Source organism: Coffea arabica, chromosome 3e (genome assembly GCF_036785885.1).
Source record: "Coffea arabica cultivar ET-39 chromosome 3e, Coffea Arabica ET-39 HiFi, whole genome shotgun sequence".
Classification (NCBI taxonomy): Eukaryota; Viridiplantae; Streptophyta; class Magnoliopsida; order Gentianales; family Rubiaceae; genus Coffea; species Coffea arabica.
The window spans coordinates 42,881,058-42,903,474 of NC_092315.1; the positions used below are offsets into that span (position 1 = coordinate 42,881,058).

General features: G+C 36.9%; 4 protein-coding genes across 4 annotated transcripts; 1 reads left to right on the forward strand and 3 right to left on the reverse strand.

Annotated features, from left to right (window-relative positions):
- Positions 1–1,969: 1,969 nt before the first annotated feature.
- LOC113736862 (endochitinase EP3-like) lies at positions 1,970–3,627 on the reverse strand. The gene is made up of 2 exons (XM_027264037.2): positions 3,135–3,627; positions 1,970–2,540 (listed from the first exon to the last, which is right to left on the reverse strand). The coding sequence occupies exons 1-2, from the start codon at positions 3,541–3,543 to the stop codon at positions 2,128–2,130; spliced, it is 822 nt and encodes a 273-aa protein (XP_027119838.1). The 5' UTR covers positions 3,544–3,627; the 3' UTR covers positions 1,970–2,127.
- Positions 3,628–4,959: 1,332 nt separating this feature from the next.
- Positions 4,960–6,980, reverse strand: LOC113736861 (endochitinase EP3-like). The gene is made up of 2 exons (XM_027264036.2): positions 6,527–6,980; positions 4,960–5,493 (listed from the first exon to the last, which is right to left on the reverse strand). Exons 1-2 carry the CDS (start codon positions 6,933–6,935, stop codon positions 5,081–5,083), a joined length of 822 nt encoding a protein of 273 aa, XP_027119837.1. The 5' UTR covers positions 6,936–6,980; the 3' UTR covers positions 4,960–5,080.
- A 5,258-nt stretch (positions 6,981–12,238) lies between these two features.
- Positions 12,239–14,069, reverse strand: LOC113736859 (endochitinase EP3-like). Its single transcript, XM_027264034.2, has 2 exons — positions 13,633–14,069; positions 12,239–12,821 (listed from the first exon to the last, which is right to left on the reverse strand). Exons 1-2 carry the CDS (start codon positions 14,039–14,041, stop codon positions 12,409–12,411), a joined length of 822 nt encoding a protein of 273 aa, XP_027119835.1. The 5' UTR covers positions 14,042–14,069; the 3' UTR covers positions 12,239–12,408.
- A 2,800-nt stretch (positions 14,070–16,869) lies between these two features.
- LOC113737669 (uncharacterized) lies at positions 16,870–20,423 on the forward strand. The gene is made up of 3 exons (XM_072083912.1): positions 16,870–17,353; positions 17,728–19,307; positions 19,455–20,423. The coding sequence occupies exons 1-3, from the start codon at positions 16,870–16,872 to the stop codon at positions 20,421–20,423; spliced, it is 3,033 nt and encodes a 1,010-aa protein (XP_071940013.1).
- Positions 20,424–22,417: the final 1,994 nt, after the last annotated feature.

Genomic DNA, 22,417 nt, shown 5'->3' on the forward strand with positions numbered 1-22,417 from the left:
CCAAATTCAGATAAATCATCTGCCCCCAATGAATATATGTGCATATCATCATTGTCAAAAAATATTTATGCATATCATTGCCGTTAGATTTTATATTGAAGTGGTTAAAGCTCCAAATCTAGTAGAGAAGAAATTCAACACTTGAGAAAATAAGTTAAGAAATTCAAGATTTGACATACAAATCTGAAAAGCTCTCAAATCTAACAAAACAAGATATAAAATTATCTGAATAAAACTCTCACTAGAATATCTTAGTAGAGAAGAAAATTCTCACTAGATAGTCTCACTATACTTTATTAGACATAAAAAAAAAAAAAAAGAGAAGTCAAACAGAGGGAGGAAGGCAATCCTCCATGGAGGAAATAATAATTGTCTTGAAGGTTGTGTAGAGAGATGGTGGAGAAACTTCTTTTGTTTTATCTATTGGTTATCTTTCTAATTGCTAGTTAACGAACAATAAACTCTAAATGAAACTACTAAATTTGCAACCGAAGACATTTTTGGGCTTGTATCTTAGTATCGTAATCGTCACCCAATTAGAGCCGCCCATGACGGCTTCATTAAATATATAATTTGGGGGAACCAGGATTTAAGGCCAAATTTCGGCAACCTTCAAGGCACTTCATTGTTTTCTCACAAATTTTGTTTATTTATTGTAAAAGATTAACTTTAAAGTGTCCTCAAATTTCTTCCCTATCTTCTCTCAAACTTTACCAGTGAAAATTGTTTGTCTTCGGGTTCGTTTGTTTCGGGTGAAAATGTTTTCCAGAAAAAGTATTTTCCTAATTTCCCGTGTTTGATTGCACAAAAGTTACTGAAAACATTTTACATAAATTTTCACTCATCTTATGGAAAACAACTTCCCTTCCAAACTTACTGAAGTTGTTTTCCGAAATGCATGCATCCCGCCTGTAGTATGTTCCAAACTTACTGAAACCATCTTGTAGTATGTTCTTTTTTTTTTTTAGTGTAAACAGGAGGACTCGAACCAAGACCTCTTCCTTACACTCCCTCCCCCGTACCATCCAACCCAACCCAACCCTCCCCCTAGTATATTCAAAATAAAAAAAACCTCATCCTACTCATCCTATTCTAGTAATTAATTATGTATAATAGGGACATTCTTTTCTAGAGAAACTTTCAGCAATGATAGTGCAAGATATATGTCACAATAAGCATTGCATGTGATTGATATTTGACACTAAATGGCCAGCAATTTGTTTATTGCTTAAGGAGATATTTTTTATTCATATATACATTTCTCCAAGATTTTTTAAAGTTAAACAATGAGATAAATTTTCTTATTTTGCATGGGAAGAAGTATGTAGTTATAATGTGTAGAAAGTAAAGATAGAGATAAAAGTGAAAATATTTCAAAAGTTAAACAAACACCAAAAAAATGAAGTAAGAAAATATTTTCAATAAACTAACCAAACACCTGAAAATGATGAAAGAGAAATGATTTTCATGGAAAATTACTTCCACGGAAAATATTTTCCCAAGAAAAATATTTTACTTCCAACCAAACAGACCCTTCATCTCGTTGATTGTCTCCCCCAGTGCATACAAATGTATTATGGGCATTTTGGTGAAAGAAAGGCATAAACCGAGTTCTGCACAACTAAATTTTGCCAATAGCATATGAAAATATGAAGAAGAATAATAATAAATGAAGGGTCTGTCTAATAAGTATTCATAGGGAACCATTGAAATATATCTCAAGTGTCATGTTTTTGGAAATGTAAAATTAATAGAAAAAATAAATAAATACAAGAGAGAGTAGATAAAATTAAATAAGAAAAGTTAATAATTGTTAATAGATATATATACATAATAGATTAGATGAACGTTAAATATGTTAACAAGTACCTTATTAGCACCCGTTAAAAAAACCTATAAATGAAAGATGTGATCACCAAATCATTGACAAAGAAATGTGTTGAAAATGAAACAAGAAAGTCAAACATGATAAGGGATCAAAAATGGAATTTAATAATTGCAGATACTCCAAGAAGTTGAGTTGAAATCAGTTATCCGATTTCAAATTCACAACTTCTGCTGTCAAAGAACTACAAAGGGACTCAACTTCTGCTAATTTATATTAGTTTCGAAACTCTTACAAGTACCCTAGCATCTGAGATTATCACCGGGATCAACACCCAACTGGTTACAATATTCAGCATAATACTCAACACGAGCACTAACAGTGTCCGGATTTGCACCATCACATTCAAGCTGTCCGTTAACGGCACGAATTGTAGCCCCAAAACCCTGGCCAGAAGTGATAAGATCATGACAATTGTTCATCCAGAACCACAAGGCAGTTTTGAATGAAATAACATTATCTGTGGCCACAGTTTCAGGTTCAGTTAGTCCATCGAACCCTATGCTTTCACCTGCTGGTCCATAGTTAAAGTTCCAAGATATTTGTATTGGACCCCTGCCGTAATATCCCTTGCCTGGCACACAAGGGTACTGAGTGTTGCGCTCATCACAATAGTCTTTGGAAGGGCCGTCTATCTCTTCTATATAGCACATATCTGCACAATATAGAGAAGTCTGTATCAATTATCACTGCATTCAATTGCTTATATGAAAGCCACTCATTGATACATTATGGATTTTAGATATTTTTACTATTAAAAAATCTATAATCTAAATACAAAATAAATGAGAACATAAAAAAAATTAATTATTTAAAATCAGAATCTATAGTCAGTTATAATAATCAATCAAGAACAACCCCAAAAAATGTCATCAATATTTAAGAAGGGACCATATGTGATAAAGAAATTATAAAGTTATAAGTAATCACAGACTAAATAAATAACCAATACAACAAAGTAGAAAAAAAAAAGGAAAACAATAATCCCTCTGCCCAGTTATAAGAGACACACCCTCATGATAAATTTCTTTTTTTTCTTTTTCAGTTATGTCATTTTAAGTTATTTGACAATAGAAAGTATTTCATATTAATGTCGTTATCTTTGAAGAAAGTTCTTGGACAATAGTGCACAGGACAACATCCTACGTAGAACTGTACAAAGATTTAGTAAATAGGATCTAAGACGTAGAAAAGTTGCTAAAAATTTCAAAAAAACTAAATCTCCTTGGTGGAGTTGTTCAAAGCTTACGTCCAGTCTCATGAGTGACATGAGCAAAGAAGGCGGCAATCTCCCTTTTGGAATCATCAACTGAACCAACTGTTCCAAACTCAGAATACAAATTCTGAGCTTCAAGAAACGCCGATCGAGTATAGAACCCTTTTCCAGCACAGCTTGAACCAGCTTGATCAGAAATCCAGCTAAAGAAAGCGTCTGTCACAACATCAGCAACTGAAACACCATTATTACCACCATCTGATGAAGCGGTGCAAGGGCCGGACTGGCAGCCTTTGCCACAATAGTCGTCGCTGGTGCCACAATAGCCCCACTGGCTGCAGCATAAATCTGGTTCACAGTCACAGTTTTGGCTTGAAATCAGCTGGGAAAAGGACCCTACAAGAACTGCAATGGAGAAAATGATGATTCGAAAATTCTTCATTTCTGTACTTGAAGAAGGAGAAAAGGATGTGGACAGAAATTGTTTGAGTAAGAAGGATATTTATAGCATGGAGAACTGGAAAAGTGATCAGCTTGTGTGAAGTATGGAGAACTGCTATTGTTGGAAATCTTGAAGTTGAGCACTGAATGGAATGGATATAAAATGCAATATTAGTGCTTGACTTTCAATTAATCTATTGACTTTGGCACTGTCAAAAAGTAGCAACCTTCTTTCTTGGCATTCGGAATGGGAATTGTGGAAAAGAAAAATTTTGGCCAATTGATATCAACAATTGTGAGTACAAGTCACAAGTCACAAATATAATGCGTGCAAAAAAGATAACTTGATGTTGTCTGTATCATCTGATGTTAATAAAGCCTAACTCTGTTGTAGTCCTATTTCAGTCTCGTATTTGAGTCAGAACACAGATGATATTTGTACCATTCTAGATCCACGGGCTGCCCTACTACAAATACTTTTCATTTGGCTTAAAAAAAACATTTTAAAGGGTGTAAGCTTTACAATTAAAGCACGATCTTTACCTTATCATGCAAAGTATTGGACATATAAAATTTTATCAAACTGTTGTAGTGAAAAGAACTCAAATGATCAAATTTTATCCAGTTGATAAATATAGAATCCTAAATAAAATGCATAGTCCTTTTTTTTTCCTTTAGAGTTCTTATTGCATACTATATGAATTAATTGGTAAAATTTTGGTAGCGTATAGGAAATGATACCAATATAAAAACTACATTTACTACTCGAGGGCTTATTATGCTGCCCAATTTTTTGGTTTCTACCATGAGCTGAAAAAAAATCTTTTCGAAGCATAAGTTTCCCCAAATTCTCATAGACTTTACAAATGAAAGTTATTTGTTTCTTGTCGTTCATTGACTCACCATGCGTGTGCAGATGAATTATTGATTGGCCTTTTTGTGGCAGAAAGATAAAACAGAATTGAACCAAAGACCTCATAATTCCCTAATTAGTCACTTCAGCCAGTTGAATTAGATCTTATTCACAAGTTTTTTGTACTTCGGTATAATAGCGCTCCTGTTCCTTAGTCTCTTATGCTTCGGTTTACTCCCAATCTTAATTGCCTTAACATTGGTGCATTTAGACCCTTGCATTTGGTAATTCATAATCTTAGTATAGTTATGATCCTCAAATATCATACCTTGAGAAACATCACGGCTAAAATTACCAACAGCATATTGAAACATGAAAAGTAAATGAAAGACGTGCAGAAACTTCAATGGAGAGGCTTGTTGAGAGTGGAAACACCAAAGTCGAAAGCTCGACGAATACGATCAAGGGTTCAAAACTGGAACATGCCTATTCGTAAATAGTCCAAGAAATCGAAACAAGACCAACAAAATCAATTATATGATTTCAAAACTTAACAACTTTCGCTTGTAAAGAGCAAGAAAGGTAAACACCTTTTGCTAATTTTTATTAATTTCCAATCAGTTTTAAGCCTTTATAGCTCAACATATTACTCCCTTCCGAGCACTTTCGGCTCTCCAGAAGTACCCTAGCATCTGAGATTCGGACCAGGATCAACACCCAGTTGGCGACAATATTGAGTATAATACCCAACACGAGCACTAACAGTGTTTGGATTTGCACCGTCACATTCAAGCCGACCATTAATGGCACGAATTGTAGCCCCGAAACCCTGGCCGGAAATGATAAGAGAATGACAATGGTTCATCCAAAACCACAAGGCAGTTTTGAATGAAATAACATTATTCCTGGCTACAAGTTCAGGTTGACTTAGTCCATTGAACCCAATGCTTTGTCCTGCTGGTCCATAGTTGTAGTTCCATGATATTTGTAGTGGACCGCGGCCGTAATACCCCTTGCCTGGCACACATGGATACTGAGTGTTGCTCTTGTCACAGTAGTTTCTGGACGGGCCGCTTATCTCTTCTATATAGCACATATCTGCATGATATAGAGAAGTGGTATTAGTTATCATTCCGTCGAATTGCCAAAAAAGGAAAAAATGAACGTTAGGTAAGACAAGGATTGTCGGATGATATGATAATGAAAAATGTAGCAAAATTTTATGAGTTCTAATAACAATTAATTGCAAAATTATAGAATTGAAAGGATTTAAGAATCACAAACAAAAATATTTATGTGGGAGAAAAGAGAATAAATAACTTAACTCAAAATGTCATTAATATTTCAAACAAAGAAGAAAATCTCACCACAATAAAAATCTAATAAATTTTCTATAGACTATTTTAGGCTCTCTTAAATTTTTAGAAAATACTCCACCTAATACTCTAGTGCTAATTTATGAGAATCATTGAATAAGAAACAACACGATTAATTATGAAATAAAACACCAATCACTAAATAATAAAATTACTAGAAATTGACTTCAATAAAACTAATGATAATTAAATAGAAAATTTTTGAAGCTTGGTTTATTTTGCCAAAAAAAGAAAAGAAAAGAAGAGCCATCAATATTTATGAATAGACCACAAGTGATTTAAAATTTACAAAGTTGTAAGTAATGATTTAAAATTTACAAAGTTGTAAGTAATCACATGCTTACTAAATTATAAAGTTGACTACTACAACAAAGTGAAAAGAACGGAAAATAATAATTTCTCTATCCAATTATAAGTGGCACCCATATTCATGATAAATTATTACAATAATAAGTATTTCTTGTTAAAATTTTAGTTTTTGAAGAAAGTTCTTGGATAATATTGCAAAGAAAAATAGTCAAAACTTGGGGACATCCGGTTTTCAAAAATCCAATAGACCAAAGTGTGCTATACTTTCTCACCAAGTGGTTTAACACAATTTGGACTATTGAATTTTTGAACATGGGACTTACCCAAGTGTGAGTCCAGAAAAATAATCTATATATTACTGTACCAACATTTAGAAAAGTTACTAAAAATATTTTATAGAAAGTTCCAAAGTAATTCTCTTTGGTAGAGTTGTTGAAAACACTTACGTCCAGTCTCATGAGTGACATGAGCAAAGAAAGCAGCAACCTCCCTTTTAGAATCAGCAGCAGAACCAGCAGTTCCAAACTTAGAATACGACTTCTGAGCTTCAAGAAATGCCGATCGAGTATAGAACCCTTTTCCAGCACAACCCGAAGCAGCTTGGTTAGCAATTCCATTAAAGAAAGCGTCTGTGACAATACCAGCAACTGAAGCACCATTATTACCACCGCTGGGTGCAGCAGTGCAAGGGCCGGATCGGCAGCCGGGGCCACAGTAGTCGTTGCTGGTGCCGCAATAGCCGAATTTGCTGCAGCATAAGTTTGGTGCACAGCCACAGTTTTGACTTGAAATCAGCTGTGGGAAGGCTCCGACAAGAACCATAATGGAGAAAATGATGGTTGGAAAATTCTTCATTTTTGTGCTTGAAGGAAGAGAAATGGATGTGGGCAGAAGCTGTTTGAGAAAAAAGGGTATATATAGGGAGGAGAACTGGAAAATGGATCAGCTTGTGTGAAGAAGGGAGAGCTGTTATTGTTGAAAAAATTTAAGTTGACTAATGAATGAAAACAGAAATCACGTTTGACTTTAATTTGTGCATTGACTTTGACAGTGTCAATAAGTGGCAATTTTTGTTCTTGGTTTCTAGAATGGTATTTGTGAAAGATTGATTTTGATCAATTGATATCAATAATTTTGGAATTGAATAATGTAGACTCACAAGTCGCAACTACTGTGTGTATTTTTATGACTTGAAGTTGTCTACAGCATTTAATTTAGTGCTCATTAATTCATTAACTTGCCTAACTATGTTTTAGTCATACTTCACATTTGCATTTGAGTTTAAGCACTCAAAAATATGAGACAGATCAATTTGTCAGTTACAATTCATGAAATAAAATAGTGTAGAACCTGTGTTAGAATAATTTTAGGTTAAATGGTAAAGAAAAGCAACACTTTTACATAGCAATATAAGTGGTAGTCAGTTTTGGAAAAGCTAAGAAAGGATTAAAGCCCCGCTTGATAACCTAATTCAACACTTAAATTTATTGAATTCAAATTTTAATATATTCAGACCATTTGATAACCAAAGATTGAACATCTGAATTAATTAATTCGCACTGAATTTTCTAGGTAAAACTTATTTCCAAAATTAAGTGATAAGCTATTCACTTATCATTGAATATGATATGCACTCAAATATATTAGATTTAATACTTAACAACTCAATAATTTAACGGATTTAAATTTAAATTTTCAATTTTCAAATTTGAGACTTCAATTTTCACGCTTAACTTTTGTCAAACGCATCCTAATTAGGCCACTTGCATATCACGAATGACAAAACCATGTGGCTTCTGCTAGTACACGTTTCGACAGTATTCCACTTCACGTGTTTGTTGGGCATACTGGCATGTCCATTTGCATCATGTCCTATTTCATAACAAAATATTATATTCTAAATATATATGAAATATTTAATTTATATATGTTAATTTTTTAATACAATAATATAATGTACTTGTAAATCAAATAGTATTAAGTAAAATAACTACATAGAAGCAGATAAAAATATAACTGCAGTGCCCCTGTTAGATTGAATCTTTAACAAATTGAATGCTTTGAACTTTTTTCATTCAGGATTTCAGTGCTATAATTTATAAACAGTATTTCCAAAAAAGAATTGTTAGTGAAGATATCAAATTGGTGCCCCTAGTAAGTAATTGTGTTCAGAAAACAACTAGAGTCAAAAGTCAAATTTTCGTTTCTTTCCTGTTCTTGTCTAAAGACAATTCTGCAGACAAAGAAGTTGGAAAAAAAAATATGCTCACAATTTGGCAGGGCAAACCTCCTTGCCTAAAAATTAAGAAAAATCCACGCCTAAAAATTAAGATAAGAAAAAAAAATCAGTTCATTTTCTCCTCATGTTCACTATTATCTTATTAAATTAAAGGAAACCACGCTTATAAATTATAATCACTTGCATCAAAATCCAACGGCAATTTTCTCCATTTTTTGGAAAGAAGAGGAAGGGGGAAAAAGGAAGAAGCTTCCGTAGAAAAGGAAAGAATTGAGAAATGTGATAGGTACTCTGTCTCCCTCTCGGCAAGTGCGGCTTAAGCCAAGCACAGCTCACAGAAGTCCATTGTTGAATTAGTCTCCCTGAAAATTTCTAGCCATAAAAATTTTAACTTTTCCTTTTAGTATAAATGGAAGATCTCGAAGTGGGGACCTCTTATTTACATTTTCTCTCCTCATATCATTCAACTCATTTTTTCCCCGAATTTCAACTTGCTACTCCATAACTTAGCTTCATGGATCTATATTTATGTTCTCAGAAATGTGATGTCATACTTCTAGATACATTCAAAAGCGATGAATAGTCGATCATTTGGACAATTGTAGTTTAAAGAACTAAGAATTAGTGCAAATATCTAGTTCATTGAAAACGTATGGTCCTTAATTTTTGTTTGGATTTTGACGATATACAAGTCTGAAATTCTAGAAAACAAAGAAAACTGCCATCCTTGAACAATTCTTTAGAGATTTTTTGTTCTTTTTATTTTTTGAGCAAATGAAACATCTTCCCGTTTATCATTGGAACATAAGCTTTACAAAGGAGCAAAACCTCTTACTACAACAAAAAATCTGGAGCGAGCTATACCCATTATACAATACTATGCATGTGAAAACAAACAAAACAGACAGAATTCAACCAAGATCAATCTAGCAAACGTCCGTGATCTATCCCCCATTCTAACAACAACTCCCAATTTTCCTTACTACCAGGAGCTTTAGCCCATAAGAGACAAGTCAAGTTGAACAATTTTAACCACTGCCGATTTAATAAAATTTGGAGTGAAACCCTCCAACGTGTACAGGGTTTGTCTTTCCAAAAAAACAAAAAACAAAAAACAAAACCGCTGCTGCAACTACTTCCATTATCAGTATTCTGTATACGAAAATCAACATTTAGTCTTTCCCAAATTTAGTATATTTTAGTGCATAATTGAAAAAAATTCTCTTGGCACAAGTGGAAAATTATAGATTTGAAATCAATTACAAAATTTCCTAGAAAATAGACGCCCACTGATCAACTATGGCGCTTCGTAGTTCAGCTTTTCCAGTCTCATACGTAGAAGTTGGTCCTAATAGTGCATTAATGTTTCATAGTTAATCAGAATTTTCTATGACAAAAAAAAAGAAGAAGATTCATGAAGAAAAATAATCTATTGGCTGTACTTTATTTCGATTTAGACATCAATAGTGCAATGGCAAAAGGACTTTGTAGATGAACCTAGTTGATGTAATGAATTTATGATGATTTAATTAACTAAAAAGGCAATCAATTCGGTCTGCTTAATGTCATACTCAAGAGGTCATCATCTTTGTCAAAGGGTCTATACATTCCATACATTAGTAGTAAATGTTAGTGGATTTGTTACTATTGCTGACCATGTTAGCCACTGATTTCTATTAAATCATGTCTTTAGCTTCTTATAAGCTTCTCTATACCCTACCTAATCTCATACCATTTTACTTTCTCTTGGATTATGTGGAATGCCTACTTGACCGCAATGTCTATATTTTAATGATACCAGTACATTTTCAAATCTTCAATTAGCTTTTAAAGTATCGAAGTTCAGTTCACTAATTGGCCATAAAGACAGATCAATAGCAAAGTTGAAATATGCCACTTATCCTGAGACGTTGTAGAAAGTTGGAATGTTAATGTCGTCCCTTGTAATCCGAATATGTGAAACTGAAGTTGTTGAAGGGTGGGGGAGAGTTGGGTTGGGTGGTACGGGGCAGGAAGTATAAGCAAGAGGTCTCGAGTTCAAGTCCTCCCGCTTACACTAAAAAAAATTAAAAAAAAAAAGAAGCTGTTGAAGGGTGAATGAGTTTTTCAGTTGTATACAAGCTGTATAATGGGGTTTTCAATAAAAAGTTTATCATTTTCTCAAAAAAAGAAAAAAAAAAGAAGAAGGGTGAATTGAGGAAGCTGAATGCTAAGCGATATAGTTCTATTAGTGATAGAATATAACAGGTGTGTATGGCCAGTTATGTGAAGTGCAATCGTTCTCCTTCATTCACCTTTTGATATTACTTTACGGGCCAAATATAAGAATGAGATCTCTTGGGCTGGCCACGTCTTCTTCTTCTTCGTTTTTTTTTTCCATTCTTCTTATAGATCTTTAGGCGAATAAGCAATCTTTGGGGAAATAATGTAGTATATTTGGACATTGGGATAATTTAACAAATCTCCATTGAGTTTTATGACAAATTCATCATAGTTCCCCCTCAAATTATTGCATTACACTTGTGTCTATTAGCTATTGATTTCCAAGGTAAATGCTGAATTTCCCCTCTAGGTTTACCATTGACACTTTCTATACAAAGCGATACAAATTATATATAAGAGATTTGTGAAAGTGTCATACTTCCGAGCTATAACTCATAAACAAAGGCATTCGTAAAACCCTTTTGATTCAAATATATAGATTTTTTTTTATCCAACACCAAAATTATATTGCCCAATAAAAAAAGAAAACCTTTTTTTTTGGTTAAACCAAACTATTATTATTGCAGCCCCAAAAAAGTACAAAGTTCGGGACCAGCCCTTCCCTAAGAATACAAGCTCACACACCCTGCCCCACCTCTAATTAACCCCTACCGCCGGCATCTACGAAAATTTGGATACCCACACACATCTAATATATAGATATACTCACCTATACACTTAACAATTTAATGTATGCTAAAGTGAGTAGAATAGGGTTTTGAAAAAGTACTCAAAAGTATGCTACTTCCATCATTACCTTCTAGCACGCATTGTGCAAACTCTTTTCAAATAGAAAAAAGGGAATGAAGAGGAGATACAAAAAAGGGTTGCAAATTCTTTAAAATATGGCAAGGGTAAGCATGCAAGTAACATATAACATGAAACAAACATGTTAAGGAAACCTTAAAACAAGAGAGGTAACAGTAAGTTTGAAAACTTTGGTGCAGCTAAATGAAGTCAAAAACCTAAAACAAGGTTGATGGAATTATCCCTAGTAAACTCTATGTGTCCTTCACCAAGTGAAAAAATACTGTTCAAAATTCTTATTTCTATCGGAACCATTTCGAGGAACTCCAATTCGGATGTCAATACTAAAAGAAATTTTCCCTATGGTACCCCTGATTTTGAAATTCACTAATTATTTGTATAATTGTATCATATATATGCTTTTATGTATTGTGTAATGATTCACATCAAATTCATGAGAAATTTCGCATCCCTCTCACAAAAGTTAGCAAATGCATTGTATATAGGAAGCTGAAAACCAAACAAGACTTTATTATTAGGTTATCGATCAGTATTATTGGTCCTATCCAAGTGTCATCACGTTTTGTTTATTCAAGTGTCATAATGTTATTGATAGTATAATTGGGTTGCATGATTATGGTTGAAAGTGTGGAATATGCGATTAAACTCCGTGTTAGGAGTACTGGTTTTGCTGTGGGTTTTTTCGTTTTCTTTGTCAGCTGCGTGGGGGCTTTAGAGCATAAGCCTTTGTTTTGTTTCTAAACATCACCGCCAAAATTGCCAATAGCATATCGAAACATGGACACTAAATGAAAAGATGTGAGGAAACTTTAATGAAGATATGCCAAAGACAAAAGCTCGAAAAAATATGATCAAGGGATCAAAATAGGAACAGGCGAACACCAACAAGTTAAGTCGAACCAAGATCAACATAATCAATTATTTGATTTCAAGAGTCATAACTTTGCTTGTAAAGAACAATTAAAGGTAAACAATTTGTTGCTTTCCCCCCCTCCCCAATCAGGTGTGTACCTCAACATTATTTCACGTCATGAACTTGTTTTTCCTGGGATAAATACCCTAGCATCTGAGGTTATCACCAGGCTCGACACCCAATTGTCTACAATATTCAGTATAATACTCAACTCGAGCACTAACTGTGTTTGGATTTGCACCATCACATTCAAGCCGACCATTAATGGCACGAATTGTAGCCCCAAAACCCTGGCCAGAAGTGATAAGATCATGACAATGGTTCATCCAATACCACAAGCCAGTTTTGAATGAAATAACATTATTTGTAGCTACAGTTTCAGGTTGGCTGAGTCCATTGAATCCAATGCTTTCACCTGCTGGTCCATAGTTAAAGTTCCATGATAACTGTATTGGACCCCTGCCGTAATATCCCTTGCCTGGCACACATGGATACTGAGTGTTGCTCTCATCACAGTAATCTCTGGAGGGGCCGTCTATCTCTTCTATGTAGCACAAATCTGCGCAATATAAAGAAATTTTGTCACTCAATTGAAATGATTGATAAAGGGTTAGAATCAAAGAAAATCAGCAGGTCTGGAATTTTTTGTAAATTTTTAGATTTGATTGTTTTACTGATGAATTCAATTGGTGAGAAAAGAATTTATCCCATTTTGTAAAAATTGGATTGGACAGACTTAAAGTAAACACTTCTTTTATGAGGTAAAATTTTAGAATGATTTAACATTATAGGGTTATACGATAGATAAATAAAAATTGGCAATAGCAAGATTAAGATGGGACTAAAATATATTTGGTTAATAAATTTGAATTAATTTACGGCCAAATTTAGGTGAAATAGTTAATTCTACTTGGTAAATTGGAAGTTCGGAAATGTGTATCTGTCAGTTGTCATACTCATGAGTAAGCCAATCTTCACTTAAAAAAAAAAGTAATCCAAAAGATAAAGCCGCATGATCATCTACTTTTACATGCAGCAAAATACACAATCACCATAAGCTTAGAATGTAAAGGCAGAAAAACTTGCTTCTGTAGATATAAAAGTGACCACTACAAGAAAAGTAAAAAGAAGATGGAGATAATAATCCTTCTATCCCCTTATAAGGATTAAACCTTCGTCATGATAAATTATTTGACAGTAAAAACTCTTTCATATTCAAGTTTTATTTTTTGAAGAAAAAATTCTTGGATAATAGTGCACAGGATAATTTAGATTCCAAGATATACTATCTAGAAATTTACAGGAGCTACTAAAATAGTAGAAAATATCTTCAAAATTTAATTTCCAAGCTAGTGTTATTCAAAACTTACGTCCAGTCTCATGAGTGACATGAGCAAAGAAAGCAGCAATCTCCCTTTTAGAATCATCAACAGAGCCAACGGTTCCAAACTGGGGATACGAATTCAGAGCTTCAAGAAAAGCTGATCGAGTATAGAACCCTTTTCCAGCACAGCTTGAAGCAGCTTGATCAGCAATTCCATTAAAGAAAGCGTCCGTCACAATATCAGCAACTGAAACGCCACTATTACCACTGCTCGGAGCAGCGGTGCAAGGGCCGGATTGACAGCCAGAGCCACAGTAGTCATTGCCGGTACCGCAATAGCCGAATTTGCTGCAGCACAAGTCTGGTGCACAGCCGCAGTTTTGGCTTGAAATCAGCTGTGGAAAGGCTCCTACAAGAACTACAATGGAGAAAATGATGGTTGGAAAACTCTTCATTTTTGGATTTGATAAAGTAGAGAAGCTTGTGGGCAGAAGTTGTATCAGAAAGAAGGATATATATAGGGAAGAGAACTGAAAACCGATCAGCTTGTGTGAAGCATGCACCGCTGTTATTGTTGAAAATATTGAATTTGAGCAATTAAAGAAAACGGAAGACGAAAGCGTGAATGGTTGACTTCTATCGAGTGTATTGACTTTGACATTGTCAATGAAGCGGAAACTTTCTTTCTTGGCTTCTAGAATGGAAAAGGTCAAACGGGAAGATTTTGGCCAATCATATAAACAATTGTGAGAATAAGTCACGTAGACTAACAAGTCCCCACTATAATGTGTGCAAAAATATAATTTGAAGTTGCCTAAATCATTTAATTTGATGCTTATTATTGAGTTTACTTGCCCAACTATGTTTTAATAATATTTCAAAATTGTGTTTGAATTAGAACAAAAAAATATGAGACATACTTATTTATTTAATTGCAATTCCAGAAATAAAATCGTATACAACATGTATTAGAATAATTTTTAGGGTAAATGATAAAGAAAAGAAATACTTCTACAAATTGACGTAAGTGATCATCAGCTTTTCGAGAAGTTCAGAAAGAATAAAGTGGCCGATATATATATCATGCATGGCAAACTATGTGGCTTTTGTTAGTACACGTTATGACTATATGTATGTTTCATTTGACATGTTTGTTGGACGTGTTGAATTGTTAGCAATGAAATGCTCCAAAATGTTTTCATGCAAGATTTCAGCACTGTGGTTTATAAGCAGTATGAGGTCATAGTGAATTATCGACATATCGTCACATGCAGAGTCGTGAAAATATACAAGTCTTTCCCTATCATTAATTAGTTGGTTAAATGACAATTTCTAGAATGGAGCTTCATGGTTGGCCATGTCAAGAAACATCTCGCAGTAAATTGGGCGAGTTAATATGGTCCTCTTGTTTTACACAGGATGTACTTTTCTTTTTCTAAATATTTCCCCTTAAACTCTCAAATTGATCATAGTGTTAACTAATTTTGCTCTGGTTTTATTCTTGGTTCGCAAAATTCAGTAAAACCAAAACAAACCCTTGTTACTGAAGATATCAAAATGGTACCCCAACTAAGTAATTGATTTCGAAAAACACTCTGAACCAAATTTCAAGTTTTGGTTTCTTTGCTCTTTTTCTACTGAAAGGCAACATCCCCGGGCCAAGAACTTGAAACAAATAGTATGATGCTCAAGTTTTCTATGCTCTTATGATCAAGTCAAACCATGCTTATAATCAATTACATAAAAAAAAAAAAATCACGGGCAATTTTGTTACTATTTGGGAGGAGGAGGAATATTAAGCAAAAAAATATTCTATTAAGAAAACGATGAAGCATATTATTTTCCAGGAATAAAAAATAACGAGCAGAAAAAAACAAATAGTATGATGCTCAAGTTTTCTATGCTCTTATGATCAAGTCAAACCATGCTTATAATCAATTACATAAAAAAAAAATCACGGGCAATTTCGTCACTATTTGGGAGGAGGAGGAATATTAAGCAAAAAAATATTCTATTAAGAAAACGATGAAGCATATTATTTTCCAGGAATAAAAAATAAAGAGCAGAAAAATACATTAGTTTGGATGACATTAGAACATTTAGCAACAGGATTAGGGATGCAATGGGAAGAGTGCCAACTGGGAATCAACAGGATGGGAAAAAATACAGGGCGGGGTGGGGGGGATTGGAGATATAATAAATCTAAAATTTTGTTTCTTTAGGAAACTTACATAAGTGAACTTAATATTTCCTAAAATAATATTTAAAAGTTATATTTATTGTAAGGAAAATAGATTTGCTTTATTTTGAGATACTTTTTAACTTAAGGAAACTAGAGTTAATTTATTTTAGGACACTCTTGTTAAGGAGAAATTAAAGGAAATTAACAATCTAACTAATGATAAATATGTTTTTTTTAGGGCATTCGGTTGGTGCTTGAGAACACACCCGAGTACTGCAGCGTCTGCTGGAGATTAGAGCATTCGGTGGAGGAGTGCAGGAAGGATACTCATAACGGTGCAGGAGCCTTGGTTAAGGGCAACCAACCGCAATTTGTATCGCAGAGTGATACTGTTGGGGCTGTCATGGAGGCAAAAGGCAGTTCGGTTGGTGCGTCGAAGCCGCCCGGGGGGGGGAACACTCCCAGCAGCGCTGATGGAGGCTCCGCTCTCCATCCCTGGTCGAGATGGCAAAAGCCCAGCGGCAGCAGCTGCGGTAACAGGGGTGGTGCCCAGGGAGGCAGAGCTGACCCACGAGCATCAGCCTACTCGGGTTGCTGGTGTGAGTGTGGAGCTCCTTGAGGGAAGCGGGCAGGATGATGGCGCGCCAGAGGGGGAGCGTTCCACAGCAAGGGAAGGAGCCTCGCTTGCGCAGGTGAATGCTAGAGCGGAGATAATGGTGGAGGGGCGACGTGCGGCTGAGCTTCCAGTGGCAGCAGGCTCGAAGGACAGTGGGCAAGCTGTTGGCGCACCAGAATGGGATCAGGCTGAGCAGGTGGATGCTAGAGTAGAGATCATTTTGGAGGGGTGCAGTGCGGATGTCCAGACTGCAACGGGCAATCTGTCTCCGCGGCCCAGCGCCTATTATGGGGAGTTGGCAGCTTCTCCCTTGGAGGCGATGAATGTAGATCAGTCACGGGCATTGGAGCCGGCTATAAAACTCGGAAAATCAAAGGGAATAAGAGCGATTTTCCCTTCCGACAGGTAGCTGCGTTCCACTTCAACATCCTCCAAAAACGGATTCCAGGTTCTTTCCCATGATTAATAGCATATTTTGGAACATTATGGGGGTTTCCAAACCTCCTAATTTGAGACGGTTGAAAAACCTTATTCGATTACATAAAGTTCAGCTGGTAGCTATATGTGAACCGAAACTTGATGTCACAAATATTGAGAGCATCCGCTTAAATTTATCGTTTGATGCTGCTGTTGTTAACTTGTCAGCAGATGTTTGGGTCTTGTATAATTTTCCGTTAGTATGCTCTATAGCTGGGAATTCTCAGCAACATATCTCCTTGAATGTCCATCATCCATGGCTACCTCGCTCCTTGCGATTTTCTTTTGTGCATGCCAGGTGTACATTGGAAGAACGACGGGGGTTGTGGCAAGCACTTTTGGTGGACAAACCACGCGACCAGCCATGGTGCATCTGTGGGGATTTCAATGTGATCATATCCCCTAGCGAAAAAAAAGGAGATCGGCCTTTTCGTGTCTCGGAGAGGTTAGAGCTTCTGACCTTCATGGAGGAGGCGGAAGTTTTTTATGTGGGTTTTTCCGGCTCGAGTTTCACTTGGTGCAACAATAGCCATGGCCGGGCTCGGATATGGAAGCGATTGGATAGGCTATTGGTTAATGGAGAATGTTCTGAATTACCGTCAGCCGTGTCGATCACTCACTTGGCTAGACATCCATCCGACCATGCACCGCTACGAGTTTCTTTCACATCCTGTGTAGAGATAAACCTCATGCGTTCCGCTTCCTGAATGTGTGGACATCCAGAGCATCTTTACTTGATGTTATTTGAACGACTTGGCAACAGGAGTGTCGGGGTTCTCCCTTAAGGATCTTATGCTCCAAGTTGCTAGCAGCAAGGAGAGCTATCCAAGAGTGAAATAAGTCCTCCTTTGGGAATATATTTGCAGTGTCTCGCGAAGCAGAGGCTTCGGTGCTTAGGGCGGAAGCACGGGTGGAAACTGAGGCATCGGAGAATGCTCAGATAGAGCTTCATAGGTCTCAAGCACAGCTCAACCGTGCTTTGTCAGTGGAGGAGGAGTTTTGGAAGCAGAAGGCTCGTGTCAAGTGGCTCCGACATGGCGACTGTAACTCAAAGTTCTTCCATGCCACCCTGAGACAGAGGAGGATGCAAGGGCAAATCCACAGGATTAAAGATGAGACTGGCATATGGGTGAAGACGGATGAAGATATATCACGTGAAGCGATACGGTATTTTTCTGATTTATTCTCTGCTCCGGCGGAATCCTCATCAGACTTGCTGCATGTTATCCCTGCCAACGTCACGGCGGAGGAAAACATGAGCTTAGAGGCCGATCCGTCTTTCGATGAAGTAAAAAGAACTATCTTTGCAATGGACGGTGATAGTGCAGCAAGCCCCGATGGTTTCATGGGTAAGCTTTTTACTTTTGCTTGGGAGGTGATTGGTCAAGATGTCTATAATGCAGTTTTGAGCTTTTTCTGTAGGGCTGAGCTCCCTCATTTTATTACATCTACTTCTATTGTCCTTCTCCCGAAGGGACCGAACCCTCAGGATTTTTTGATGTTCAGACCGATTAACCTCTGCAATTTCTTTAATAAAGTATTGTCCAAGATCTTGGCTGATAGGTTGGCTAATATTCTGCCAAGAATCGTCTCACCCCAACATACAGGCTTTGTTAAGGGCAGGAATATATCAGAGAATTATTTTCTCGCCCAGGAAATAATGTCAGGGATGCGTAGATCGTACAGGGGTGGGAATGTAGCATTGAAGTTAGACATGTCCAAGGCATATGATCATGTATCGTGGGTATTTCTCATGAACGTAATGCGGCAGTTTGGGTTTGGAGAAAGGTTTCTTGACATGGTGTGGAGGTTGATTTCTAATGCTTGGTTTTCGGTTATAATTAATGAAGCGTCTTATGGCTTTTTCAAGTCGGGTAGGGGATTACGGCAGGGGGATCCGATATCCCCCGCGTTATTCGTAATTGGGGCGGAGCTTCTCTCACAGGCTTTAAACAATCTCGTGTTACATTGTGGCTATAGGGGTTTTAAGGTCCCACGGGGGTGTCCCCAAGTCACGTACTTGGCCTTCGCTGACGATGTATTGATTTTCGCTAATGGGTTTGCTCGAGCTTTGCAGGATATTGTGCGGGTATTGGAGCTTTACCAACAATCCTCGGGTCAGTTGGTGAATAGGCAAAAAAATGGGTATATCGTCCATCTCTCCGCCTCGATTGCTAGACGGAGGGTGATTGAGCATCTCACTGGCTTTTCTAGGCAACAGGCGCCTATTCGATACTTGGGCTTCCCATTGTACTTGGGCCAAAGTAAGGCTTATTATTACGGTGAGGTGAGTCAAGCAATAATCGGAAGAATCCTCTCATGGAAGTCCAAGTTTTTGTCTCAGGGGGGTAAGATCATCCTCATCAAACATGTTCTCTCTTCTATCCCACTGCACTTACTATCTGCTGCAGTAATGCCGACTTCGGTGTTCAGGGTAATTAAAAAGGTTTGTTCTGACTTTCTATGGAGTTCGACGGAGAGGGGGGCCAGGTATTACTGGATCCACTGGGAGTTGTGCTTTTCAAAGGAGGAGAAGGGAGTAGGCTTCAGGCTTCTAAAGGATGTTTACACAGCTTTATCTCATAAACCCTAGTGGAAATTCCGCACGGGGACGTCTTTATGGGCAAGGTTCTTACGTGCTAAGTATTATGGGGCTTGCCACCCTTGTCAAGTGGAGCTTAAAGTGGGCGTATCAGCAACTTGGAAACGGATAATCAATGTCAGCAGGGAGGCGGAGTTGTCTATGCGATGGTTGGTGAATGCTGGGACCTGTGACTTCTGGTATGATAACTGGCTAGGGAATGGAGCTCTTTTCCTTAAAGCTCCTGTTCAGGGGGATTTATCGTTCAGAGACTTTATTGTTGACGGGAAGTGGAACTCGGTGGGACTTGCAGAATACCTCCCAAGGGACATCACAACTATGATCCTGCAACACTCGACCCCAGAGGGTGAGAGGCCCGATGAGGTGGTATGGGTGTCAACAACTTCAGGATCATTTTCGTTATCCTCTGCTTTTCGTGAGGTAAGGCAAGCTCGGAATCCCTCTTGGATATTTTCCCACATTTGGCTCCCCCAACTCCCTGTAAAAGTTTCTTTATTTATGCTCCGTCTTTTGATGCGGAGGCTCCCCCTGGATGATATCTTGGGTAAGTTTGGCTTTCAATTACCTTCCAAATGTTTTTGTTCTTCCATGGCAGCGGCGGCGGGAGAATCTATTGAACACATTTTCTCAACGGGACAACTAGCGGTAGAGATTTGGGGTGTCTTTGGATCCTCGTGCGGTATATGTCTGCCGGCCGTATCATTGCGAGAGCGACTGGTCGCTTGGTGGTTGTCCCCGCACTCAGATGCTCAAAGACGTCATGTTGTTTCCATCCTGCCAAGTTTCATCTGTTGGCATATCTGGAAGGCACGGAACAAAGCAATCTTTGAAGGGGTTGAACTGACTAGGGGGGAGATTTGCCATGGCATTCTCCGGGATATTTTCGCAACGGTTGAGATTAAATTTCGTCATGGGATTGTAGCGCAAACATTTGATCAGTTTTGTGAAAGACTCTCTTAGCCGCCGCTAGTACTTCGGGTCCAGTTGGTCAAGTGGTAGGCATCTGGAAGGGGGGTTTTCTCCCTTAATACGGATGGGTGCTCAAAGGGGAATCCAGGGATGAGTGGTGGTGGAGGAATATTACGGGATTCAAATGGTCAGGTGCTAGTAGCATTCTCAGCCTCCCTGGGGGTCAATACAAGCTTGCACGCTGAAGCATTGGCACTTTTAACGAGGCTTCGCGTATGCTTCCAGCAAGGGTTTGTACAGGTGCGAGTGCAGACAGATTCACTGGTTCTAGTAGATATATTACAACGGAGGTTCCAGTGTCCATGGCTCATTCGAAGAGAGGTACACCAAATATGGCAGCTAGTCGCGAATCCTACACACTTTTCGCATTGTTTTAGGGAAGCCAACAAAGTGGCTGACATCTTAGCTAATGTAGGTATCTTGCATCCGCAGGATCATGTAAGGGTGTATCACCAACTCTGCTCTCTTTCACAGCTAGCAAGGGGGGAAGTTAGGTTGAATATGCTAGACTTTCCTTCTATTAGACTTATCGAAGGATCGTCGTGATGACCGGTCCTGGTCTCGGCTTGTAATCTTCTGATTGGGCAATAAAAGTTTTTTCAATAAAATAAATAAATAAATAAATGTTTTTTTTGGGAGGGGGATTGATAAATTTTTAATCTGAAACAAAACTCTATATTGTTGTTTTGGGTGAGGGGAGGGAGGAGGGGGGACTGCCCCCACAATAGATCTTTTGTTTCATTCTCTGTGTTATTTTCTGTTTCACTTTTTATTATATCATTATTTTTTCTTCATAGACATCATATTTTATTTTCTTTATTTCTTTAAGATCTAATAACTATTAACTAAGTAAAAAATAAATACAACAATCTAAAAATATATATATAATAGAAAATTAGAAAATATAGCAAAAAATTTATTAAAAAATCTCATTTTTCATGCATTTTAATTTTTCGAATTTGTTAAATTTGGTGTATTACTCAGTTAATAGTTATTGGATCCTAAGGAAATTAAAAAAAAAAACTAAAATATGATGTTTATGAAGGAAAAATAATAATATATTAAAAAATGAGACGGAGAGTGGCACAAGGTGTGAGACAGAAAATCCATTGCAGGCTGCCCTGCTGGCCCTTTCTTATGTCCGTCACTATATGGCTAGAAACAAGTACCTATTGCTGAATTAGTCTCTCCCTTCTAACTTCTAAGAATTCCAAGGTTTTGTAATGATTCCGCAGGAAATAAGACAAAAATAGTTAGCCAACTATTACCTTGCTGGAATTGTTATAACGGCTACCACTTGCAGAAAGAAGGTTACTGATTAGTTAGTGGGGAAGCTTTCTATTAATAGGCCAATACTAATGTAAAGGGGCATGCAAATTCTGATCATTGAGAATACAACTTTCCCGCTTCTTTCCCATTCATTCTGCTCCCTCTCTTTTCTCTCAACCTTTTTCTCTCTATTCCTTTCTATATTTTTGTTCCTTAGTTGAATCAACCAATTCCCAACCATTACAGTTTTTTTTTCTTGTCAATCGACAACTTCTACATTTATCCTACTCCTACTCCTACTTTTTCTCCTATTCTAACCTATCTAAAGAATGGCCTAACAGGGCCAAAAATCCTATTCCTAGTTCTATTTCCACTCCCATTCTAACCTATTTAAGGGAGGGTCTAGCTGGATCAAGGGGACCTAGAGAGAGTAGTCCCCATCTCTAGACCAACGTCTGGATTTGGAGGAAACTACATACTAGTCACAATTGCTAGAAAGTAAGAATTGAATTCTTGATCTCTTACTCCAAGGCCTTTGACAAGTGACTAATTTACACTATATTTGAATGATATCTTATGTTATTTTTAGTCACTTTGGCTATATTATTGGAAGAAAATGGATCATTCTGGCTATAATTAGTTTAAAATGCTCTTAAGTGATTAAATGAGATTTTTGTCACTTTTACTTGCATTTTGTCCATAATTTGTATAGGAGT